Genomic DNA, 18189 nt, shown 5'->3' on the forward strand with positions numbered 1-18189 from the left:
ATGGGAGCTAAACAGGATGAACACATGACGGCCGGGGATGATTTACTCGCAGGCGCCATCCAAGCTCAATGTTGCATTCTTTGGAACAAAGGCGGATAACGAGATGGAATAAAGGAAACCCCCGTAACGGTAAAGGTCAACTGCTCCTTCTCCCCTGCTACAGCTCCAGCTAAATTCAGGCATTCGTTTCAACGAGGCGGCCACAAGGAAATTAATTAAGTTCAGCCATAAAACGGCCCCATTAAAGCGCAAAGTTTTCTGATTTGACGGCTATGATTGAGCATTGTGACCATGTCTCCGTCCTCCCGACACACGCACGCCGCAGACGAACCCTCATGAAACCATAATTAATAGCTCGTCACAGCTGTCGGCAGCGCGCCCTGCTCATCTTTATGTAATATTGCGAAAGGAGGCTCTGGCTCTGGCTTACCTCTCTGTCATGCCGAGCAGCTCCAAATGAGAGAGCTGGCCAGTTTGACCTTCACAAACTCGGCTACAGAGGGAGACGTACTCAGCCTAACAAATATTCAGCGCTGCTACAGAGAACTTTCCGCAGGTCTGTGGACACCTGATCGGGTCGGAACACTACTGATGCATGTGGACACATCGAGTGTCTGTGAATAAAACAGAACCATTACTGAGATGTTTAGTAAACACACCTGAGCTGTTCATGCTCCGACAGTATGATGATATTTTATCATGTGATTTCATCATAACGTTCAGATCAATGATTCCAGGCATTTTGTATCTTTTAGTTATTTATGCTTTTGTTTTACATGCATCAAGAGTTCGGTCTCTTAACATTATACAATGGATCACAGTTAAACCATCAATTAAAGTACTTTCTGTCACTTAGTGTGCATTAGCTGTTTATTGATATACAGTATATTGACTTATAAATACCCTTGTGATAATTCTCTCCATTTCCATGACAACACTGTGGTCATGGTGAACTGTACTAAAAGTATGATTACCCTGTTACAAAACCTGCTTAGGAATTTCCACAATGCTAAGGTTAAGAAAACAAGATTTATACAGAAAGAGAGAAAATAGACTCCTGCTCTTAGTCAGGGTTGCACCTTAATTCCATTTCATTTTGATAAATTTATGATTTTATCCATAAAATATCAAAACATTGTGTAAGAGGTTTTAAGAGCCAGAAGTAATTTTTTAATGTCTTATGACTTACAGCCAGTTTATGATGATGCGAATAACAAAAGTGTTGAAACCAGAGAATGAATGATGTGTAACTTGATAGATTACTTCATATTACTACTATTACTACTACTACTAATAATAAGCTTTAAAAAAAAAAATACTTCGACAAAGGTGCATAAAAGCCAACAAAAGCAAATAAGAAGTATAACAAACACATAATTAACTAATTAGATGAATTGACTCAATCAAAAATATAAATAGAAACATAAAAAACAACCAGTTTTATCACTATCCTTCTCTTTGCACTCCACATGTATTTAAAGGCACATCAGAAGTCTCAGTGTTTTTTCTTACAGGTGTCCCCTCATGGCCACAGTCAACTACCAGTAATCATGTTGTTGATATATTGATACGCGTCAATTACTGTATTTATTGTTTACATCAGTAATTACAGTGTCACGATCACAGCATTGACACCAGGAGGCTCAACCACAGAGTCCCGGCTATATGATGAAAGTTAGCGCACGTGCTCTGGCGAGTCTGCGTACTGAAGGAAGCCTGTCGAGTGGGAGTGTCATCAGTATGCTTCCCATGATCCCGCCCCCACTACTTCCTCTACATCAGAGGTCACTGCAGCATGTTACCTCACAGCTCTTGACTAGTTGCTACCCCTTGTTGCTAAGCTGAGAGAGCCGCGGAGCTTGTTCCTCTCTCTGGTGTTTTGGATCCTATGCACTGACTATACCGGTAACAGTGCGTGTCTACACACACACACACAGACACACACTTACACACACAGAACTGAGAGCTGCCATTTTGATGCTTCTTCCACCACTGTCACGTTGCCTCCTCAGACAACTATTATTCAGCTGCTGCAGCGTCATTATAAAGAAAGTGATTCCTTTAGATTTACTCTTTTGAATTCATCCTGTTTTTTTAAGTTGGCTGTTTTCTCCCTGTGACGCTGTGAAGATGCCGATGGTGTTGCCAGGGTAACGGTCTCATTTTGACAGGACAGGCTGAGACATTTCACTTTACTAACCAACACAGGTAACAACACTATAAACCCAGGGGCCTAGAGGGTAACATAATTGTTCAGTTTTAAAAAAGCCCAATATGAAGGTTTTGGAGCCAATTAAAATTAAAATGACTTAATGCATCATCACTGTTTGAAAACACTGCTTTAAAACCATTTAAAAAAACTAATGCAAATGCATCCTATCTTAACATCTTAGTCTCTTGAAATCTTAAAAATTAACACATTTCCAACCTATAGACAGACACCAAACACTAAATGTATCAAATCACTCACAGTTAGCTTAGCATACTGACTGGAAACAGGGGGAAAGAGCTAGCATGCCTCTGACTCGTATATAAATATTGTGTGTTTAGTTTGAACAGAAACCCACATTTATTTCCCATGTTATGAGGTTATGTGTGGTTCTTGGCAGACAGCAGCTGCCAGGCATATGTAGAGTTTAACAGACAGAGATGAGAGTGGAATCAGTTTTTTTCATCCGAGGGCCCGGTCACACGGGCATGAATGTCTCAGTGGCAAACCTCCAGTTCGTTCATTTCCACTCTGTGTGACTGAAAAAATATTTGATTCTGACAGCCAATTGGAGAGTGGCTTCACGTGGAGGTGAACTTTGACCCATGATATTAGTTTTGCATTCACGTATGTGCCCCGGACAGAAAGCAAATCGCTACATCCAAAACTTATTTTCATAAAACTGTCTCACTGCTGTCAAAAGAAATCCACAAAAAAATGAACAAACGCAAGACCAAAAAAAGGATCGTCCTCAGGTCTCTGTTCCTTTTCAATGATAGCACTCTGCTCTCATTCCCCTCTTTTTTTCACTGAGCGCCCCACAACACAATTTTCGGAGCTTTCCAATCCTGGACTTTTTCTTTTCTGTTAATAGGGAACATTAGACTGTAATTCTGCTCCATGGACCCAGGGATGTTTCAAACACTCTCCCCCAGGTCAAAGATGTTCTTCAAACAAATCTGACAAGAGGAAACAATGTAGAGAAAAAAATGTTGCATCCCCTGGTCCGGCCTCTTACGCCACAATCTTCCACTAGCACACCGATTTTTGTCAAATATGTCTTGAATGTTTCAGCTCTTTGTCTCCTTCACAAATCAAAATCATGAGACAGTGCTACAACTACAAGGACCAAACACAGAAGCTCCCGTCATGGTTGAGCTTTCACGCTGTTCTATAAGCTCCACTCGGCTTGCCCACATATTCACATATCTGCATTCACTACCCACTTGAGTTTTGGCTCACAATAAGTGTAAGTGTTGAAAGTGATGAAGAATTACAGTAAGCAGCACAAAGGATGACGCAACAAAACGTGAATATTTATCCATATGCTGATGCATTTGGTGCCAAACAGACGAGCAGCGGGAAAAGGGCATCGTTTAAATCGTTTTTAGCACTTTGGTTTCGCCAAATCAATCTGCCTCCCGCTGAGGTCCCTGAGTTGCTCTTTCTTCTCTGCCCAGCTCAGGTCACGTTCAGGGACACTGTCCCTAAAGGACACGTCTCGGCTTTGATCAGAGTGGCCATTGTATCTGACTGAAGAGATGAACCAAACGCTGATCTGAGGACACACAAACCTTTAAGGCTGAAACACAAGGGTTCCTGTGAGGAAGCCACTGTTCACCAGCCACTCACGACACTGTTGATCAGAGTCTAGGGAGAGTAGATATGCAGCAAGATAAACAAAAGCTTTCTATTTCCGTACGTATCGATGCAAACAATAATAATACTCAATATTAAAAATCTCCCTAAAGCTGAAATGCAACAGAAAAGAATAATTTGACTTTTTTTGCTTATTTGCTTTCATGCCAAAGGTTAATTAATAAGAGGGTTGATGCCGCTCTCATGATTTTCAGCTGCTTCCACTTTTTATAATAATAACTGTCCTGTGGTCGCAGCTTTCCCAACTTCTCTATCAGAGGATTTGCTGCTTTATCTTTTGAAATAAACAACTTTTGCTTCTGGACTGTTGAAAATCCAGTCTATGAAAATTATATTCTTTTGCAATATTTCTGACATTTGACAAAAATACATATTTAAAAATATCTCTTGGGAGCAGTACAGTAGTTCTGTATCAAAATGTCAAATGTCCATGAGGAAATAATTTTTGATGCATCAGACTCAACTGAATGGAATTTAAAGCAGCTGTTTCACCATTTATTCAACAAATTGAGGTAGTGATTCAGATTCACTGAGGTTTTATCTGCACTTCCACATATAGATGAAGTGTTTCATCACATTATCACCGTCAGATTGAATCACGGCAATAAGACAGGTAAAGCGCTACGAGTTTGCATTAACTAAACAACACATTTCACTTCTAATCAGAAGCTTCAAAATTACCAAAAATCCGCATTTGGATTCTTTCAGACTTGGTTACACTCAACAATACTGTGGTGCTAATAAAAGCACATTTATTCAGCACACGGATCTTTGCCCAAATAAAAAACGCTCATCTTCTTGAATTCTCGTCTGCCATTGAATCGTTCCTCTCGTTCAGACCCCTCCCTCACTCCTGCCTGCTGAGAGATTCTAGTGAGCATATGCAGGGCTTGGATTTGGCTGATTACATAATTGGAAATTTTAATGGTGAATATTAATCCACAATGGCCCATATTGGGTTTTATAAGCAGGCTGATCAGGATCTGCAGGCTCTGGGTAAGCGGCAGCGGTCTGCGGACAATGCAGCCCTGCGCTGGAAGAGCTCTTTCTATTACACAAGTGGCACGGCTGACACAGCAGAGCCCCACTAGTGTTCAATAATGCTGCTGCTCACCGCTGCATGTTTCTGCATTGCATCCTCGTGGGAGCTCCTCCTCATCGCAGACACGCAGTAAATGTTTCTCTGATTCGTGCTCGACTGTGTCGGTGCAGCTCCTGGAAACCCAGAAGGCTTCGGCCGCCTGCGTATCAACACTGCAGTCTGAGGGTAATTAGCTAGCTGAGCAGCAAAAGCTACTGTGCAGCTCTGACTGAGCCTGCACCATGGCAACACACAGGGCTGTGTCTGAGCACAGGCTCCCCTCCGCTTTCCTCCCCCCCCCCGCCCCTTACCATCGCTCTTCCTCGCCGCCTTCGACCCCCTTTCATCCCTTTCTCCGTGCCACACCTCTCTTTTCTTCACCTCTTTCTCTCCCTCCATTCCCTACGCATCTCTCTATCTCTGGCTCCTCTCCTCGCTTAATCTCCTTCCCTTGAATCCCCTCCTCTCTTGCATCATCACAGCACCAACTGACACAACTGAAAAGACACTCGCTGGTTCACGTCGGGGGAGGGGTCGGTGGCGCTGCCGTCCTCGACGATCCGAACACAGGATTGAGATGGGTTTTTTCTTCTTCTCCACATCACATATTGCGATCGGTATTATACAAGTCAGAGGGCAGGAAGACATAATGCTACAGAGCACAGTGCTAACTGGATTATTATTTTTCATTCGTCAAAATAACAACAAAACATGTGGATTTAATGCATCTGCAATCTGTACACTGCAAAATGTTCAGAATATTCTTCCTCATTATACCTCTGCCCAGATGTTTCTGCCTCTCCCGATATTTATGGTCATATTTAGCACGCAGATATGAATGGTGTCTTTTCAATTAATGGAGGCCAAGAAAGGATATACATGTCGTGCTGCTAGAGCACATAGGAAAAACATTTTGAGTGAGATAATCAAATATTTGCATTTTGCACAAATGCAACCCAATCATAAAACGCCAGTGAACATGATCGAACTGGATTGAGCAAAACAAAGTTGTCATATTTCCATTTAAAGCAGCATTGAGTGGGAATCGCTACCAAAGTCTGCCACAAGCAGAGGCAGATGCTTTGGCTTCATGTGCTACGTATGACCCAGGCATGTTTTATTGCGTTTATTGTCCAAATTTCATTTAGACTCTTTATTGAATAATTCAAACTTCCCTTTAAGAACTGCCAGTTATTGCCAATGCTAGAATGGGGACCTTTGGTCTAGGGTTTTAAGCCATTGATTGAGGGAAGGCCTTTCACTGGAGGGACGTGCATGCACAGCTGCTATAGAACAACCCACAGCGCCCTAACTGCCCTGTGACTGGTCAGAGACTCCCATCATGGGCCAGATATCCCAGTGGCTGGAAACAGAGCCAAGAGGAAGTACATGACTCTAGTTTTCTGATCACTTGATTTACATTATTCTGAAAGGTGACTACAGAATCATTGCTCAATAATGCCAGAAGTATCTTACCTATACCAAAGCTTTAAGGTAAATCAACTGATTCACATTGTCAACTCATGCACTGAGAAAGATGGTTCCACCTTTAAAGTTGTCAGTAGCTCCTGGTCGTTTTGAAGCTTTTCTGTCATCGAACGTTTTTCTTAATATGATGTATGACTGTATGTTAAACTAGGACGGCCTGTGCTGGAGCATAACCTTCCTATGCTTCAGCTTCCCCAAAATGCATATGTATTTGCTCATATCGTTAAACTTTAAAGTATAGGTGCATCTGTGTGATCAAGGAGGAAGACAATGCTCTAATGTTTCTTTTTAATGTGTGTTGCATGTAGTTGTGTACATCCAGCCCTGCTACACCCGGAATAGAACAGTGTGGGAAAGAAAGGCATCTCCAGCTTTAATCAGAGAACAACTCCTCCTCCTCCTCCTCCTCGTGTTTGGGGCCGAGGCAGACGTGACACTGGCATTTCATAATAATGTGTTCGATTAATTTCCAGCTGGCAGGTGAAGCACACTTAAACACAATTGTCTCCTTTGTTGTTTCCCCACACGTCTCAGCGTGTTGGTCTTCAGCTCACAGGCAGCTCTACACCTGTCTGTGCTGAATGACAAAAAGCTGCACTTCTCAACCAAACAGAAAATGGTGCTATTAGTTTGATTCATCTTGCAAATAAATGTTTCACAGCAGTGACATGGAAGGGAGAGCAGTGTTTCTACAAAGTAGTATAAACCAATATATATTTGTGTGTATGATAATGTGTATAATCTGGAGTATATACATCAGGTTGTGGGAATGAAAAAGGGCGGAAATGCAAACAACCTCTTAAGAGTATTTATGTCAAATATTGTCTAAATGCGTCTACAGCTTTAAGGACCCTTCTACCCACAGCTATTGGGAGGACACAGTGGTGAAGTGGTTAGCTAGTCCATTACAGCAAGAAGTTTTTTTTTTAAATTTAATTTTTTTTTCTAAATGACTCATATAACAGTTTGTGTAATACTGTAGTTTATGGGTGTGATGTGTGAAGCAACCTTTCAAAAACCTTTCCATAAAACCCATCAGGCCTTGCTGTGACACCTGACTCATGGTCGGTTCAAAATGTTTTGATCAGCCGGAGATTTATTTGTTCCCACATAACTGACGTTGCACATATTTAGTTATTCACTCGATACATGAACTGAATCTCATAAAAGAGATTGCAATTTCAAATCATATTTGTTACATTAACATACTGCTCTCTGATTCTGTATGAATATCATAGTTCTAATGATGAGTCGAGGAATATTTAATCAGCTTTCCAGTGCGGCAGGAACGTACAGTGTTAATGTCAAGGCAATCAGGGAAAAGGTCTTTGACTGCAAACCTACACGATCACAACAGCTAATACATAATATCCAAATATAAAGATAACAACCTGAGCAACAAGGGAAGTTACATGCTGCAGGAAACAGTGAACTCAAACTGCAGCTTTATAAAAACATCACACACACAATGGCCTTAATGCTCTTTTGTCTATGCTACATAAGAGCTTTTAAAAACTTAATTTGGATCTGACTTGTACTGGGGAAGGTTGCGTCACATTTTGATGAAACCTTAACACACGAGCACAGATGCACACAGGGAAACAAACCGCAATAAATCCATAAAAGCTATTTCAGGGCAGAGATACGATGAACAGTGTAATAAGATGTATGATATTAAGCTGGGATTGCTCGTGTTGTTTATATCCACGACACAGTGAGGGCACGCTCTCTCTCTCTCTTCCTCATCGCTCTCAGATTGAGGTGCGTGCTCCTGCTTTGGTAAAACCCGGCGGGTAGATGGGGTCGAGTCTCGCTGATAGAAAAATAATGACGGATAATTAACAGAGGGATGTGTTTAAAGATCGTCGGTGCTTCTGCGAACATTCAGGAGACATATGTCTGGATAACGTTAGCAGGCCTCTCCTCTCGTCAGCTCGGTGGGGGGTGGGGACAGGAAGTCCATGTGAGCCAAACATATGCTGTCACAATATACTGTATGTCTGCACCGGCTAGGACTGGGGGCGATAAGGCCCAAAAAACATATAGAGATTAAAATTCCATATCCATAATTATCACGATGATTGTCAAATTATTATTTCCATTAAGTTCACTGTCTGATATTTGCTCCTGAGTGAAGGCTGGGGTTTCAAACATTTTACAAATCTGAGGTTGATCAATGATGTGTTGAACATTGCTAAATAGCTATTGATGAAAATTACATTGGGATAATTATTGATATTGTTTTATCACCCAGCCCAAATACTGGCCATCATTCCTATTGGTTAACATATTACCAACAAGCATAAGGAGACAGGGACGAATATATAAGAGATTTTAAGTATATACATTTTTGTTTTTGCTCAATATTTACCTGTAACAATAAAATATTTTTACCTTTAACTCCAGGTTAAAGAGACCGTATGTCAAGTAAAGTCCCCACAACCACAAATCTGAACAATTTAATGCCACTGTAACAAGATGATGAGAAAAACTTAAAATATAAGATGTAGATTGCAAAAAACAGATGGTAACGGTTGTTGGTAAGGAACAGCTTCTGATTATAGCACAAAAACATCCATAATATATGAATTAAATTATGTTTTAGTCAAACTATTAGAAGGAAATTGTTATTCAACAAAGATGCTGCTCTAAAACACAGTCAGCTTTAAACAATGATTTATTCCTGTGTAGAACTGCATGTGCATATGATATTAAATTAAACTAATCACACTGAAGCGCAGGCCTGGAGTTGTTTGCTGCTGCTGCTGCTGCTGCTGCATCCCCTCTGAACACTGCTCTACACCTGGAAATTAAGCCTTTGATTCGTACTATGCATGAAACCAGAAAGAGCGGAGGAGGAGAAGAGCAGCGGAAGACGACAGGAGGGGGGGACGACAGAAATGAAGAACACTGACAAACAACACACACACACGCAGGCACACACAAACACACGAGAGGCCAGACCAAATGGCTGAAGGGCTGCTTGGATAATGCATTAGGCAGAGATGGCACTCAGAGCAGCTACACATGGTAAGAAACGCACCGATTCGCCAAATGTCTCCCACACACACACACACTCACACACACTCACACACACACGCACACACATATATTCTTTTAGCTTATCTGGATGATGAATAACCTGAACAACGAGGTAACCAGTCCCTAATCAGAGCTCATGTGATGTCCTGCAATGAATAGAATTGAATAGAACTTGGATTGTGTGTGTGTGTGTAAAGGCCAAAATAGTTTCAACACGACTATCACAAATTATCTTGTGCAGTTGCCAATGAATGAATGATGACAAACAAATGCATAATTTCTAATAAATCAATAGTTAAAGCTTCAGTGTGTAGGCTTTAGTGGCATCTAGAGGTAAAGTTGCATGTTGGAGAAACTACGGTGGCCTTCAGGTTACACAAACATGTTCAATTCTCTCTCTAGAGCCGGTGTGTCGGTTTGCCACTATATAGAAACATGCCTGACTCCGGAGAAGGCATTGGAAGATTCCACCACTGGTATAATGTGCAACAACTAAAGCCACCTTGAACAGGCTACGTAAAAAGGTGTAAATTATAGTTTTTTTTCTCATTAATTTGCTTAAGAAATGTTTCCACTGATGTGCACAGGGCTCTTTCTCATGAACGACCAACTATTGTGAAGCTGCTGCCTGATAATTCAATCTGAGAGAGTGAAAATGAACATGTGTGAGTGATCAACCTTGAAGCTCACACATAACCAACCTCAATCATTTTGCTGTTCTGACAAAAAGTGAAATGTACTTGTCCTGGTAAGTTACACAGTGTGACAGTGAGTCAGCAGCAACAATAACCAAGAGTCTAATTATTGAGATTCAGCCATCATTCATTTCATGAATTACACCTGTGCTTTTCCTATTGTGACATGTCACAATGTCTTCAGTGAAATCATTTCCGCTTGCAGCATCCAGTCTGAAGACAGTAGCCAAACGATATGGTGTCATTGCTCTGAGTTTACTGTCAAACAAATATTCAAATAAAGGTCAAGTCTCTAATTAGAGTTACTCAGCACAGATTATCAAGGTTTGGTAAATACACAGAAGATTAAATAACCTGTTCTCCTATAGCTTGTGTAAAGAACCTGTAATAATGTAACGTTTCCCTTTCATTCACTACTTCGACTCATTTTTACACTTAAGCTATAACACTTCCTCTGCAGTTGTTTCAAATTAAAAGCTTGTTTGAATGTCCATGTTTACGCCCTTCGAACCACAGAACAGGATCCTAATGTGAAACCACAGAGCAGGAAGTGATGGATTTCATTGACAGTAGCTTAAAAGCAAATTAAAAAATTGCACAAAGGAAATGTCTGTTGATGAGACACTTTGTACTATGGGAATTGCTTATCAGAAATGTTACACAATACTAAATGCATTGGTCCACATTTCAGCAACAAACAGTGAAGAAAATGTGATGCTTATAAAAAGGGAATATTTCTCAAATCTTATTATAAAGATTATGTAATAATAAATCGACTCTACCCGTCTATTCTAAGGCAACCTGTATTTATCAAAAACAAAATCATTTATTTAAAATGATTTATGAGCCGTCACCTCCTGTTTCTGTGGTGCTGACTCCTTCTTGAGTATTGTGTGTACCTTGTTGTAAAGTATCACCCAAAATAACAGCTGATGTGGTGGTTGAATAAAAGCAATAAAAGCCGAAGCGCTGCTGAAAGCGCCCACACTCCCCCACAAAAATGAAGAGGAGTCAGAAGACTTAGGGACTAGCTCTTCACTGCTATTGATTGGACACACACATTTTCCACGGTAGCATGTGGGTGATGGAGCCGGTGCACCGTGCAGAGGAAGCCAGAGCGATCCTGCTGAAACGAGTCTCGCACAACACAGGAAAAAGCTCTCGTATGTGCAGATACAAACCAGCGCACACTAATGTCGGATTCTTCTAATCAACAGCAGCAGTGGTAGAGCGTTTAATCAAAGCCTTCGCCCGTCCCTCGCTTCTCTCTCTCTCTCTCCAACAGAAAATCTGACGGTTCCATCGCTGATTCAGTGGTCCGCTCTGCCCTGCGCAGCACCGTCACTTTTCTAGGCCAGTCGCTACTGTGATCAGCAAAAACCCCCTAAATAAAACAAAGCAGACAAGCAAACAAACAAACAGCAATCCCCTCCCTTCTCCTCCCTTCTCTCCTCTCCTCCCCCTGGCTGGCAGCGAGAGCCTGAGAGAGAGGGGGTGGGGGGGACAGGCGAGCTGATATGGGTCTGATCTCTGGCAGGGCCTCTGACAATGACCATATGGATCACAGGGGCACGGCAGCAGCCTCGGCTTCCAGGAGGACACACGGCTCCACACACACAGGATCTGCAGCTTCAGGCGACTGCACCTGTAACACTGTACAAAAGGCCTCTGCATATATATATTTATACATCACGTAGCTGTAGCCAAGCTGCAGTAATGAATAAACAGCTTGATGAGCATTAAATCTGCTTTGGCAGAGGCGGCAACACATTCCAGCGAATCCGGCATTTCACTGGGGACCTCCAGGTTGAAACAATAGGAGCAGATTCAGTCTGTGAACGCGATTTAAAGGTAAAGAGCGGCGCAGCTGTGGAGCGGAGGCTTTCAGAGGAAGTGTAGGAGGTGGGAATCAGCCGGGCTCGGGTCCGGGGTCTTCATCACAGATCAAACTTCTCAGCCCCCATGATGGCGGCTCGCTTGTCAAAGTCTCTTCAGGAACATCTGACTTTTCTCAGGCGCTCCGTCCCTTCCCGCTCGGATGTGTAAAAAAAGGCAAACTTTTGTCAAAGTGCACATAAATATTGCAGCGCACCTTGTCTCCCTTGTTTCGTAGTGCATCTACCCTTGATTCACTATCCTCTCTTTACCCTACATTCTCATAGGGTAGGAGCACTTTGTTTTTGAGCAAAAGGTCTGTGTGCGGCACAAGTGTGTTTGCTTATATTGTACATATGTGTGTGTGTTTGTGTGTGTGTGAAATAGAGGGAGACAGGAGGGCGCACAAGGGAAGATATGATGTAGGGGGTTTACTAAAAGACAACTGAACAGAAAATTAAATTACAGCATGTGCTCTGAATTCGTATGAGATCAGTGAAAAGCGAGTGTTGGCATCTGAATCATAATTTCTGCAGTGGTTTGAAAAGCTGAATTACAGTTTTTACAAAAGTGTGTTTCAGCAAACACCAAAACCGCTTCATAGTTAGATTGTGAAGAGATGAATTATCATCTGCGCTGCAACAATTGTCATTTTTCTTACAAACAGTTATCGAGACAAGTGGATTTACTCATTGACACCTGACTAAGGAAGGGCGGCCCATTAAACAGCAGAAACAGAACCTGCTGCTCCTCTCCTTGTACTGAGGCTGAAGTTTGGTGCAACAAATCAAATGTGCACATTTATATCACATATTGCAGCCATTTTGAAACTATTTTAAAAAACATCGGCTGATCTTATTGCTTCCTTATTGCCTGCAGCTCTTCAACATGCCTCAAACTTGTTGAGGCTCATTACCATTATGGAGAAACTACACTGAATCTCTTTCTGCAGTTAGCCAATGCAGGTCATATGAGAGCTAAGTTCGTGAAGCAAATTTTCTATAAAAAATCCCTTATTGCTCTTCTACATTGCGAGTGAAACGACCTGAGTTCATGAAACCACTGCAGAGCTGCTCACATCGTCATCACCGCTCACTGTGGCTAAATGTTCTGAGCCTGCGATGCACAGTTTGAAAGAACACTCAGTAATGGCTAACGTCCATCATTATGTCTGTGGTTACGTGAACAACTCTGCAGCCCACCCCCAACATCTTAGGACCAAACTAAGAATTACCCTGTTTGCCCGTGATTGAATTATGATGTTGATTCACAGTAACAGTTTTCTGCCAAAGTGACATGAGAGCTAAATACAAACGGTTTCCTAAACAACAGCGAGAAACCTGAGAACCTTTTATTATCTCCTTCTGAAGGAGCCGTGTGTTCGGCTGGATCCAAAATCCAAGAAGCATGTACAGCTCAATAAAGGTTAAAAAGGGAATTGTGTATATTCACAATTATACACACGTTGTTAAAGCTACAGTATAGAATAACATGTTGTTTCGTCAGCCTTTATTTTGCCTCTCGTTGTGTTTTGAAAGCGATTGTTGGGACGAGTGAGAGACAAGCAGCGACCGCACGGACGAGCCGGGTCCTCAGATCAAATGTCAAAGAATGATGTCAGACATACTCTCTCCTCGCTGACGAAAGGAGAGTAGACAATAACAGAAGTGTCTTTTCACAATTTTTTGGGGATGTCTATATTTTCATATTATTTGCAAAGAACGTAACTAATGACACAGAGGACTAAGAAATTACTTTGAGAATGATTTCTAGTTTACTATTTGTCAGAAAGTCACATTCTCACACCGCTTAACCACTTAACCACTTAAATACCATATCATGATCAAACAGTGATGGAAACTTGACGTGTTTACGGAGTACGGTGGCCCTGAGAGCTCAATTTGCACCAAGTTAAATGCAAATGGCCACAACACAAGCCAGTTAGGAAAAATATCAATATACGATTTTTGGAGCAAACATTTAACACAACCGAATAGATAAACGTGCTAATAATACTCGCAAAACACAACTTAACACAATGCACAGACATTATCAGTCACCTACTCATCAGTGGTGTAGGAAAACGATAGTAACCGAGAAAGCTTCGTCGGTATTCATGTTTTCTATCAACTCTCAACTCTTATGTTTTTTATCTAAGCCAACGTCGACGGCCATTAAGAGCTCTGATGCGTGATGTTACGCACAACATATGCAAATCTTTTCGTCTTACTCCACACTCAAAAACAACCTTGCAGTAATTATGCACCACGCTGGATTGAATGCCTCTGACAGGAACTGCCTCTGTGGGTGTAATGAATACAACATCCATTTTGCTGTTATCGTTCAGGTCAACTTTTTAAAAGGAAATGTATGGATTGGCTGAGTTCACTTTCCTTCTGATCACATACGTCTGGAAAACCCTTGATCTGATTAGAATATACCAGGTATTAGACAGAGCCTTTTCAAGATCACAGGAGGGGATCCAGCTCAAGACATTTGGACCCGGACTCACATCTGAATCCCATTCGGTAACTCTCTCTCTGAGTTTCAGATACGGGAACGGCAACTCAAATCCCAGTAAAGGAAATCTCATCAGAAAGATGTACAGTACAATCCAACGACACACATAAATCAATGTGACTGTAAATGTTCTCACACACACACACACACTCACACTCACACTTCTGATCAAGGCCTGAAGGCTGTCAAGTTGTAATCACCTATGGGAGCGTTCGACATTAACGCCCACCGTGCCTGCGCATTAATTTGAAACACCACTACAAAGACCTGTTCTACACAACAGGTCTGGCACGGCGTTTTGGACCGAATCTTGACGGTAATAAATAAAGTAAAAAATCCAATTAATATTTGAAGCTAATCATAGCGACAGAGCTGGAGAACACACAGAGACAGATTGGAGCCCGGGGGGGGGGAAGAGGGAGCTTTCTGACTGCAGCTCCCCGTAGACTGAGGTCGCTACTTTTCCTCAGATTGAAACTCAAAACGCTCTTGTTTTAAAGAATGTTCCCAAAATCCCAAATGGAGTCATTCATAATTAAGCTAGCGAGCCCTTGACAATAGCCGCACGATCGTTTAGTAAATACATGACAAGAGGGAAGAAATACGACGAATATGGCATTGTTGTGTCCCCGGGTGTCTGATGATGTCCTCGCACATACGTGAAGCTCTCATGGGCTGCAGGAGCCATTTGAAAATGTCAATGATCCAGCCGAGAGAAAAAAAAAGCCTCAGCTCGGAGAATTCTGAATGACTGCACAAGGTTATTGCCTCTTCATTATAGTGCCTGTGTCCAAAAAATACAGTGTTTACAGGAGCTGGAAGATAATAGACGTGTGTGTGTGTGTGTGTGTGTGTGTGTGTGTGTGTGTGTGTGTGTGTGTGTGTGTGTGTGTGTTTGGGGCGTGTGTGATCGCTGCTCCCCGGCTGTGTAGAGGTGGCGGCGGGGGGGGAGGGGCAGCATTCACGTTTCCCACCCGAGGATGAGCAACGGTGACTGCGAGGAAGGAAAAGGAGGCGGGAGGCTGGAGAGGTGGGGGGTGGGGTGAGGTGGATGGAGGGGGGTGCGTCTCTCCGTCCATGCCGTGCCATGGTCTCGAGCGTATAGTGGCCGTTAAGACACGGTTGGGGGGGAGGGAGGGGGGGCAGATGCTTGTCCACGGTGTCAGGGCCTCTCCTGCTTCCTCTCTCTCTCTCTCTGACAGCACCACCAACCCGCCTCCTCTTACGTAACCCCCCCTCCCCCTCCACAGGCCCAACGCCGCCTGCCTTTATTGGCTTATTTCTCTCTTTTTCAACCTTAGCGTTTCCACCCCACTGACAGCTGCCCCCCCCCCCTTCCTCCCCATCACCAATCATCCACTGCTCATCACATCACCACTGGATCTTTAATTTATTCGATATTCTACTGTAAAGGGTTTTTTTTTTATGAGGCACACGTTCGCATGATACAGCAAAGGAGCGAGTGTGTAGTACACAGGATACTAGAGTGGGGGGTTGAACCAATCGTGGTGATGTGTCAACAACATGAGATCCTTACATGCATCCCGGTGCAATCGGAGAGAACATATTTCATGCAGCAGAGGCTAAATATATAATATGGATATCAGAACAACGAGGTTTCAATAGCAATGAGGAATAAAAATATCCACGTAAGCAATAACTGCTTACATAACCACATCTGCTGTTAGCCTTTCAAACTTGTGAATCATGAAATAAGCTGCACTGGCTCTGAATCCAGCTGACTAGAAAATGGCTTGCCACGGATTTCAAGACGGCGTCTCTCTCTCTCTCTCTCTCTTTGCCTCTCCGAAGGTAAAGCCTCTCCTTGTCTGTGGTGATCTCTGCTGATAGCAGCCGGGTTGCGGCTCGTATGTGGGCTCAGCTCAGGGGGGATCTCTTCCTCTCAGCCTCCATTTTACCCCCGTGCCTCTCCCCACCTTCCCTCCTTCCTGCTGCCTCCTAATTCTTACTCAAAAACGCCATCAGACATTAAACGTGTGTGTTTGTGTGGGGGTGGGGATGGGGGGGGGGGACGCACAAACAATGCAGTGGCTCTCCACTTGCTGCAAACGCGAGAGACCACATAGACACATACTCATGCACTGGTAAATCGGTTCCTTGAATCTCTCGCTCACACCGAACGCCACCCTTCCCCCACCCCCCGGCTCCGGCTCTCATACGTGCACCTTGCTTAATTAAAGACTGCGCTTCCGAAAGCGGTTCCTCTGACCTCACATCAACTGTCATTTATAAATACATGTCAATAGATGGGGGATATCAGGCACAAAATGGAGCGCGTGTGAAGAGGCAGTTTCATTCACACTGTGTGATGCACGTATGACAGCGTTCAGACACGCTGCTGCTGATTCTCTCTTTTTCCCCCCGACCACACATTCCTGATGCTGTGACGCTTTGGAGAAAAAAAAACCCGGCTTCGCAGAACAACAATGGCAATAAATAAGAATGGAGCTGGTTTTTGATTTTATCATCTTTTCCTCCACTGTGAGAATACGAGACACAAACCTACCATTGCAGGATGTCTGTGGAAATCTGTTTCTCTCATCTAATTCCTCACAGAGTCCGTCTGCAGTGTTGAAGAAACAGCTTTGACAGATAAGTCAGAAGAAAAGCAAAGCTGCCATTCAATGCTGCAGCTTCAGCGGCTGGAAATGCACCATTTTGGCCTATGGCAGCTGCATCAGCGTAAGTCTTTGACGACATACACTAGGTGTGTTTAAATCTATAAGCATTAGTCATCTGCATCAAATCCAAACATGAGGATCATCTCCGTGTGTGTGTGTGCAGTGGAACTAGATCAGTCCTGTTCTCCTCTCCAGTAGAAGAACCACAGTCACCAACATGAGAAAGGAAGGCTTGGGGTGAATACTAAATATGAATCCTCCTCCATAAAGCAGCAGCCTCAGCTGAAACATGATGGTCTCTGCTTTACTACAGCAGCAGCCCATCTGATCCCAGGCTCCCATGCCAGGCCCCAGGATCTAACAGAGTGAGGAAGATGAGGAAGATGAGTTACCTGGTCGTACCACTCCCGGTTGGTACAGGTGCATTCAGGCCACCATCCTGCTTGTCCACCACTGGAGTTGCTGCCGTTTACTTTGGGGCCACACTTGGAGTGGCCCTTTGGGTTGGGGCCTCCCGGGCCCCCACTAGACATGATCTTGCCCTTACTTCTCCCCAAAGTTCCCCCTCCTCCTCCCATGCTTCCGCCTCCCCCTGAAGCTGGGGGAGGTAAGGTCTGGCCTCCCCCGTACCCCGGCGGGTATCCATAGGGCTCGGCTTGCCAGTCTCCTCCATATGCCGGGGCGTCCATCCTACGCAGGGCAGCCATACGGGTCACCTCATAACATTCTGGGCACTTACAGCAGTGGTGGTGTTTGTGCATGCTGGCTGGGCTGACGCTGGGCTGAGCGGCGTGGCACTGTCGCTGCTGCCTCCTCAGATCTCACGAGCAGCTGTGATCGGCTCACAGAGCGCTAATGCCAACGGAAATAACACTAATCACAGGAATTTCTACCGATTTCCCCTTTTTGTCAAATCCAGTCACTCTCCGCTTTATTCCTCTCGCACGTAGAAAAAAGAAAGATCAGGAGGAATGGAAA

The 18189-nt window shown here is 43.4% G+C and overlaps 1 protein-coding gene across 4 annotated transcripts in view; it reads right to left on the reverse strand.

The window, feature by feature from the left end:
• dlg3 (discs, large homolog 3 (Drosophila)) overlaps window positions 1-18189 on the reverse strand; it is a 75647-nt gene that overhangs the window by 37401 nt on the left and 20057 nt on the right. For 3 of the 4 annotated variants that reach the window (XM_061079403.1, XM_061079402.1, XM_061079404.1), the window contains exon 1: window positions 17604-17972. The exons of the other annotated variant lie outside the window; for it this stretch is intronic. In XM_061079403.1, coding sequence (XP_060935386.1) covers window positions 17604-17972 — 369 coding nt within the window. Of the gene's footprint in view, window positions 1-17603; window positions 17973-18189 lie in introns of those variants that run through there. 4 annotated transcript variants of the gene reach the window in all.

This window comes from Limanda limanda, chromosome 10, assembly GCF_963576545.1.
Source record: "Limanda limanda chromosome 10, fLimLim1.1, whole genome shotgun sequence".
NCBI lineage: Eukaryota > Metazoa > Chordata > Actinopteri > Pleuronectiformes > Pleuronectidae > Limanda > Limanda limanda.